Here is an 8,585-nt window from a genome sequence, read left to right on the forward strand (position 1 = left end):
TCTTTGCCCCTCCCCCAACCTTAGTCTCTCTCTCTCTCTCTGTCTCGAAAATAAAGATTAAAAAAAATTTTTTTTAATAATTTTTTTTTTAAATCTTAAAAAGTAAAAAAAAAAAATAAAATAAAATAGAATGTCTTATCACATGAGCTCTCTTGGGTGAATGTTTTATTTGTTTTGTTTTATTTTTTTTTTAATGTTTTATTTATTTCTGAGAGAGAGACACAGCATGAGCAGGGGAAGGGCAGAGAGGCAGGGAGACACGGAATCTGAAGCAGGCTCCAGGCTCCGAGCTGTCAGCACAGAGCCCGATGCGGGGCTCGAACTCACAGACGGTGAGATCATGACCTGAGCTGATGTCGGCCGCTTAACCAACTGAACCACCCAGGTGCCCCTTGTTTTATTTTTTAATTAAACCTTCTGTTCTCTCTTTATCTTTTTTCTTAAGCTTATATATCTATTTTCAGAGAGAGAGAGAGTGCACGTGTGCATGTGAGCAGGAAAGGGGCAGAGAGAGAGGGAGAGCACAGAGCTGGACATGGGGCTCGATCCCACAAACCATGAGATCATGACCTGAGTCCAAATCGAGGGTCAGATGCTTAACCTACTGAGCCCCCCAGGGGCCCCTGTTCTCTTTTTTTTTTTTTAACTTGAAAAACATTCCGGAAGAGACCCAGTTCTCTTGACCATCCCATCCCCAAATCTGGCCCCTCTTGGTTTCATGCCTCATATTTCCACAGCGGCCCCTCGTGGCACAGGTGCTGTGTCCCTGTCAGGGTGGCCTGTCTGTAGGCACCCGGCGAATCTCCACAATGTGGGAACAGAGGGCCAGGGCTGACTAGCTCTTCTGTGCCCCTCACTGGCCCCTGCCAGGAGCCTGAATGAACTTCGAGTGTTGCTGCTGGAGGCCAATCGCCATTCGCCAGGGCCCGAGAGGGACCTGAGCCGCGAGGTGCACAAGGCTGAGTGGCGGATCAAGGAGCAGAAACTCAAGGATGACATCCGGGGCCTGCGAGAAAAGCTGACTGGGCTGGTATGTGGGCCAGGGGGTGGCCTGGGGATGGGGGGATGGCAGAGTGGGCTGAGGCTGCCCCAGCCGTGGCGACTGGCAGCCTCCTAGAGCCAAGTCACAGGGAAGGTTCAGAAGGCCCTAGAATCACGGGTCAGCGATGTAGCCGGTGGAGGGGCCACGGGCGACCCGTTTGCAGACGTTGTAGCCGGCCATGTGGTCGTCTGGGGGATTCAGGGCAAAGGAAGACTTCCGAAGAACTTGAGCTTGTCCAGAGCTAGGATGGACTGCTTCAGGGTGAGCGCCCCATGCAGGGGAGGAATCAAGCCAGAAAGCAACTCCTTGCTCAGGGTTTGGCAGTGGGGACTCACGCATTAGTCGAGGGAGGGAGATGGGTATATCAAAGCACCTTCTGACCCTGGGGTTCTGGGAGCTGAGACCCCTCCATCAGGAGCAGGAGCCTGACTGGGCTGAGTTCCCGAGGTGGGGGCAGGAGTAAGCGGGCTGTGCGTTGAGGACAAACCTGTGGCCAGTTACCGCGCCTAGTCAGTTGCAAGGGAAGGACAGGACCCTGTCTGGGAAGACAGGCTGCTGTCCTAGGAAGTTGCTCCAAAGCCCCTCCCTGCCCTCCCGCTCAGCCGCCGGGGTTTGGCCATTGGAGGAGACAGAAGAAGGGAGGTTTTGAGGGCCGGGGGGAGGAACAGGACCCACCCACAGCTGTGGGGGCCCGTAGGGTCAAGGGCTAAGGGGTGTCACACACCCCTCCAATCCTGGAGGGTCTAGCCAGCAGGCAGGATCCCAGGGCCCTTGCGGTCCTTGTGGCTCTGTGAGTCTGGACCTAACTCAGGAGAAGACAAGGCCCTGGGGCTGGCGGAGACTTCAGAGTTTTGATTCTGAGACTTGCCCTGAGCCTCATGGAGTGGGGGCAGTGGCATTCTGGCTCCTCTCCGTGGGGAACGGCTGGTCAAGTTTACATGGATGTGGGAAGTTCCCCTTTACCCGGGGGTGGCCTCTCCTGTGTCTCTCTGAGCTGTCTCTTCCCCCCCCCCACCCCATGCCACGGGAAAACTGGGGAAGGGCTTGGTGGTTAGAAAAACCCCAAAGTGAGGGAGTTTTAGGTGGACGATCAGAGTGGGGTGGAAGGATCTGGAAGCATGCGGCCCAGGGGCAGTTTATGTGGGAGCAGGGAGGTTGGTGGGTGTATCTCCAGGCACCCTGGTGGGCAGGGGTCAGTCGTGGAAGACTTGGGAGCTGAACGTCACAAATGTCCTGTTGGGGAGGGGAGGAGGGTAAGAGGTGATGAAGCCGTGGGTCTAGGGGTGAAGGGAAGGGACCCACATAAAGACAGTGGGGGAAGGGGAAGGGGGGAGTGGGGGCCACAAGAAGGAAAGAAGGGAGGGCGTCCTGCATTTCAGGACCTGGAGAATCTGAAGCATCTGACAGCCTGGGAATTCAGGGCGGGGTACAAAGAGGATACTTCAGTGGGGACCCTCGAGCAGGGGGAGGAAGGCGTGGCCCAGAGAGCAGGGGGGGCCAGGAGAGTTTCCTGCCTGGAGGAGAGACCACCCTCCGCCCAGCACACATGTGCACAGGTACATGCACGCGCGCACACACACACACACACACACACACACACACGATCGTGTGCGTACTCCCCCTCCCTTCCCTGCTGCTTCCAGGACAAAGAGAAGTCCCTGTCGGACCAGAGGCGCTACTCGCTCATTGACCCGTCCTCGGCGCCTGAGCTCGTGCGGCTGCAGCACCAGCTGATGAGCACAGAAGATGCGCTGCGGGACGCGCTGGACCAGGCTCAGCAGGTGGAGAAGCTCGTGGAGGCCATGAGGAGCCCCGACAAGTCCCAGGTGAGCCGTGGGCCAGGGCGGCTGACCCGGCGGCCAGCCACGGGGCACCGTCCTCGGGAAGCGTGGCCCTGTCCTCCGGGAGTCCCAGCCCAAGGGGTACGTGGTTTGATCTTGAGGAGGAGCTCAGACTAAGCTGGGGATGCAGCCTTGGTCCCCCGGGGTCCTGGGACCCGCATTCTAAAGAGCCTCCGGTGGCCCCAAGGGGAAGACCTCGCCACCTAGGGGCCAAACCAGGAACTGCTGCCTGGTGAACCTCTCAGCATCTGCGCATGACTCTCCCTCAACAGGCCGTCCCCAATTCCGGATCTGCAAACGGCATCCACCAGCAAGACAAGGCCCACAAACAAGAGGTAAGGGGCCGACTCCTCTGGACAAAAAAACCCCGAAAAGCCACCAAAATCACGACGGTGCATTTGCGCCAGAGGCTTCACCGTCGGGTCGCTCACGACCTGGGGCCAGTGCAGTTAAAGTTGGCTCGGCTGTCATCTGCTCTTTTAACCTCGTGTCTCTTTTTTTAAGGACTTTCATAATAAAAGTTAAAACATGTCTATTAGGAAACGTTTGGTGGGGGGAAAGACCCAAAATAGATAAAGAAGATAGTCCTCCTGCCCAGAGGTGACCAAGGTTGACATTTTGAAATGATATCCTTCTTGAACTTTGCTGTGTGTGTGTGCGTGTGTGTGTGTGTGTGTGTGCATACCCAGTCGGTCCTCATTATTCACAGATTGCTTACTTGCAAACCTACCTCCTCGATAAAATTTGTGACCCCAGAATCAATACTCATGGCACTTGTGTGGTCATTCACGGACACGTGCAGAGGGGAGAAAAATTCGAGTCACCTGACATGCACATTCCCAGCTGAGGTCTGACAGATGGCCCTCTGCCACCCTGTTCCTGCTCTCAAAAGTGTCCTTTCCACGGTCTATTTTGTGCCACGTTGGCCACATTTTTGTGTACACGGGCACTCAGTGCTCTTTGTGAGACCCACCTGCTCTCACCCCTTCCCCTAAACTGCTCCCACCCTACCTGCTGTCTCACTACACCCCAGACACCGCAGAGTGGCTTTTCCTGCCCCGGGGCCTTTGCATGTGCTGTCCCCGCTACCTGGCACAAGTGGGCTCTCAAACAGCCCACCCCACTCCCTTCACTATCTGAGACACGCTTGCTGATCAAGGCCTTGCTCCCCCCAGGAGAAGCACTGACCCTGAGGGACACCGTGGAGCAGCCGAGTCCACAGCAGAGCCCCTCCGGCCTGCCCCGGCGGCGCCCCCTCCAGGCAGGGGCCAGGACTGTCACTTTGGAGACAAGAACAGTGTTTGTAATGATAACGTGCCCACTGCCGCGGACAATCCCCCACCCCGACCCCCCTGCCGGACCGGGAGGCTCCCTCAAGCACCACCTTCCACAGCGAGCGGTACGGTCCTGGCCTGGACCCCGGGACCTTCAGCCTCGACACCCTGGATGCCCCGGCAGTTTCTGGAGTTTGGGGAGGCTGAGGTGATCCGGCCAGGCCCCTCTCGAGCTGCCCTGAGGACCATCTTGGCACCCCAGGTGTGCCTGCCCTCCCTTTCTTCTCCTTCTTCTCCCGGGTTCCCCTGAGACCCCAGAGAGCCATCGTCCTGGGAAAGGGTCAGAGGGGGCCCAGCTAGGCACCAAGGAAGGCAGGCCAGGCCTCAGGAGCCAGGTGGGGACCCCCTTTTCTGCAGCCACTTCTGGGCCTAAGCAGTCCCCAGGCTTCTTGCCCCCACAGGCTGAGCCTTCTTCAAACAGTGGTCCGAGACCCGTCGGCCTGTCTGCCCAGTGAGGCCCGGGTTCAAGGTGTTGGGGGCAAGGTCCTTCTCCCCCCAGCCCCCAACACCATCTCACATACACAGCTCCAAGCTGCTGGCCAGAGGGTAGCCACCAGGGCCAGGAGCCACAGTATTAGGAAAGTTCAGAAGCCCCTCTCCCCATCCCCCACCACGCACCTGGCTTGGAGCGGGGGCAGGGTGGCTGCAGGGCGTTTGGACTGGTCTGGAACGTGTCTCCTGGGTTGACCAGACGCTCCAAATCTGGGCCTGTGCCCTGCGGACACGCCCACGCAGGCTGCGCCACGTGCACCCCCTGACCCTTGGCACACGCACGGAGGGAGCAGGCGCGCACACGCAGTCGTGGGGGGTGGGCATTTGCAGTCAGCCGCGCTCAGGACGCACACGCTGGGGTGCACAGGACACACGCTCTTGGGACCGAGCGCCAGGTCTGGCAGGCCCGCGCCCATGTACATTGCAAACGTTGCTGCCACCTGGCTGCGTGCCCACACGCCCAGGTATACGTAGGTGGGTGAGCGTTCAGGGATGCGTGTGCCACACATGTGCATCAGAATGCACACGTACCAACAGCCCCCTTTCTTACCAGGCACCTGTCCAGAGCTTTGTAAGCCCGTCTCCTATAGCCAAGGAAAGAGCCCAAGGGATGTTGATGACGAGAAAAATCTAGCCGCCTCTCTCCTCTGCCCCCCGAGTCCAGCTGAGTTACTCCAGACCTGTGTGTAGCGGGAAAAGCCAGTTCAGAAAAGCCTCTAGTGCTGGAGGGCCCGCAGGGTACTGCTTTGGGCCTGCCTCCACCTCCCGCAGCTCAGGGAGGGTTTTCGTTCGGGGCCCTCCCCTGCCAGAGGCTCGCAGGGGAAACCTGATGGCCCATCGTGGTGTTCCCGAAATGCACCAGGATGGGTACGCAGACTGTGCCCTGGGAACAACCTTGGTGGCCTTTGGGTGCTCCCAGGCACAGATGCGTGTGGCTCCCATCCTTGCCCAAACTCAGCCCATCCTGGGGGGGCAGCCAGTTCGTCCCATCAGCCCCCCACCTCCCCACTGGCTTCTGGTAGCTCTCGCATGCGGTTTTATTAACAACAGTCTAGAAGCGATGCTTTAGTGGCCTAACCCAGAGTCAAATACTACTCTTTCCAGCAAAATCTGGCAGCTCGCCCCTCCTACGGGAGGCACTGATTAGTCTACTAACAGCCAAAGGCCCACACCAGGAGGGGTTGAGCCCCCAAGGCGGCTGGCAGGTGGCAAAGAAGCCACTTGGCTGCGAGTGTCTCCGCCTGTCTGGTGTGGGCTCAGCCGTGCCCCGTCCCCAAGCCCTCCCGCACCCTTGCCCTCCCCAAAGTGGATTTGTTGAAGTGTGGCGAGTCTGTGCTCGAGACAATAAAGCTTGTGACTGAGGTCTGGGGCCTTCGTTGTCTGCTTTTCTCTGTGGGCGCCCCAGTGCATGCCAGGAGTCGATAGTCCCGTTAGCTGCCAACTAATTCCTACTCAGTTGTGAATGACTGATGAGGGCCTCAGAGGGCCTGGCATTAAGAAGTCCGGGAGACTGCACCTGGCCTTGTCCAAAGAGCAGGAACCCAGCAGGGACGGGACGAGCACGAGAGATAGGTCAGCGGGACGGGAGGCGCAGCAAGGCGGCCGGGCAGGGCTGGGGGTCTGGATTTGAATCTGCTGGAAGTATGACTGGGCCCAGAAGGAAAAGAACAAAAAACCCCTGACGTGCAAAATGACGAACACGAGTTCAGTGAGTTCGGGGAGAACATTTAACCTTAGTGAGCAAATTCTATCTCCTGCAGCAAGCTTTCTAGAGATCAAATGAACAGTCGAGGTTTTGCAAGCTCTGTGGTCATTTTACAGGTTTTGCAGTAGACGTTGCCTCCCTGGGAGACCGAATGAGGCTATCGAGGTTGACAGCTGAGTCTGGAAGCGTCGTGCGGTCTCCCGAGCACTGCATCAGCACAGTGGGAGGAAGCAGAGGGAGGAAGTCCTCGGGTGAAGGGCTTAAGGAAGGGGCCGTGTGCGAGGTGTGGCCACGGCTAAGGGAACCCACAGGGCACCACTGCCACCCCAAAGGGGCAAAGGAGCTGTGAGTGAAACCAAAAGCTGCAGCTGTGGAGGGGACCCCACCCCAGGCGGTGCGATCTGGGCGAGCAGGATCTGGAAGGTGATGAACCCAACCGGGAGCCCAGGCAAGGCAGCCTGTTGGAGGGGGAGAGGCCAGCCCCTGGGCGCACAGAGCCCGGAGAGAGGGGGTGCAGAATGGGTCTGGGGAGGGGGTGGGAACAAATGGGGAGCTCTGGGGCCTCAGATGTTAATGGGCTCTGTCCTTCCGGAACCGACCTTACCAGCCCGGCATTTTGAGATACAGAGAGCTCCTGCAAGCAGGATTCTTTCCTCTCCAGGCTTCTCGGACACCGCTGTGATTTCTGGTTCCTTTCCATTGCCTCCCCCTACCCCCCCCACCCAGGCCCCATCACCGACTGAGACTAAGGGCCCTGCTGATGGGGGCGGGTAGTGTTGTGGTGGGGGGGTAGTGTTTCTTTGACCAGTTCAGACTTGGGTGCAAACTGCATGCTGGGGGCCTGTGGTCAGAAAAGAGCGGAAGCCCCCACCCATTCAAGGCTCCTGAGCCAGCAGTCAGGGTGACCCCGTGTTACCTGCTGGGAAGAAGAAGGTGCTGGGTGCAGGGAGGAAAGAAGAGGGGAGCAGGCAGGGAGTGTCAGAGAGAGTAGGGGACCTGGCGGCTCAGGGAGAGGCCCGGGGCAAGGCTGGGGCACAAGGCTTACTGTCACCAGCGCTGAGGGTGCGGGGGACACGAGGCCAGAGGGCAGAGGGCCCGAATCTCACGGGAGGAGCCCCCAAGAGGTGCCGGATAGAAGACACCTGCGCTGGGATGAGAGAACTCCTTGAGGGGCTGGTGAGGAAGGGGAGATGTCCCGTCCTCAGGGGCTCACAGCCTCGAGGACAGAAGGCTCCAGGGATGGGGGGTGGGGGCTTCGGGAGGGTGTGTGCAAAGCGGAAGGCCTGGAGGGTGGCCTGGACCCTGCGTGTGTGTTCGGGGTGGGGGTGGGGGTTCTCAGCACCCCTCTGGAATGAGCACAGGCACCCTTGTCAGGACATCCTTGACAGCCAGCCCGGCTGCCACCCTCTGACCATGTGGACCAGGCCCCCCCCCACCGTTCTCACACACTGTGGGATCTAAATGAGACCCCAGAATGGGGCGCCTGGGTGGCTCCGTCGGTTGAGCGTCCGACTTCGGCTCAGGTCATGATCTCGCGGTCCGTGGGTTCGAGCCCCGCGTCGGGCTCTGTGCTGACAGCTCAGAGCCGGGAGCCTGTTTCGGATTCTGTGTCTCCCTCTTTCTCTGACCCTCCCCTGTTCATGCTCTCCCTCTGTCTCAAAAATAAATAAATGTTAAAAAAATGTAAAAAAAAAAATTGTCTTATAACTGGGAGTTTGTACCTTTGACCCCCTTCGCTCATTTCACCCACCCTGCAAACCGCCCCCCACCCCAACCTCTGGTAACCACCCATCTGTTCTCTACATGTATGAGGTCTTTTTAAAATTTTTATTCCACATATAAGTGAGATCATACAGTATTTGTCTTTATCCATTCCTCTCTTGATGCTCAGCCGGGTTGAGAAATACTGTGTACTCTACCCATGAAGACATGGGAAGAGACGAATGTTGGTAAGAACATTAATAAAATAGGATGGACAAACTGACGCCAGAGTCTGGACGGCCTGTCGCTATCAACCAAGCCCCCGAGTCCCTGACTCAAGCCTCGAGAAGCTGCCTGGGGCTGGGGCTGGGGGGGGGCGGGGACAGGGAGGAGGAGGCGGTCGACCCAGCGGCAGCCCCCAGGAGGCAGAGCAGAGGCGCACCCTGAAGTTCCCACTGAGGACGAGGCTC

At 58.3% G+C, this 8,585-nt stretch overlaps 1 protein-coding gene across 3 annotated transcripts in view; it reads left to right on the top strand.

Annotated features, from left to right (window-relative positions):
- Positions 1-5,289, top strand: part of CLIP2 (CAP-Gly domain containing linker protein 2) — a 75,890-nt gene extending 70,601 nt beyond the window's left edge. For all 3 annotated transcript variants that reach the window (XM_045460123.1, XM_045460124.1, XM_045460126.1), the window contains 4 exons: positions 871-1,030; positions 2,686-2,868; positions 3,156-3,218; positions 4,059-5,289. In XM_045460123.1, coding sequence (XP_045316079.1) covers positions 871-1,030; positions 2,686-2,868; positions 3,156-3,218; positions 4,059-4,070 — 418 coding nt within the window. In that variant the 3' untranslated portion in view covers positions 4,071-5,289. The remainder of the gene's footprint in view (positions 1-870; positions 1,031-2,685; positions 2,869-3,155; positions 3,219-4,058) is intronic.
- The last annotated feature ends 3,296 nt before the right edge of the window (positions 5,290-8,585 follow it).

The sequence above is a fragment of the Leopardus geoffroyi genome, chromosome E3 (assembly GCF_018350155.1).
Source record: "Leopardus geoffroyi isolate Oge1 chromosome E3, O.geoffroyi_Oge1_pat1.0, whole genome shotgun sequence".
In the NCBI taxonomy this organism is placed as follows: Eukaryota; Metazoa; Chordata; class Mammalia; order Carnivora; family Felidae; genus Leopardus; species Leopardus geoffroyi.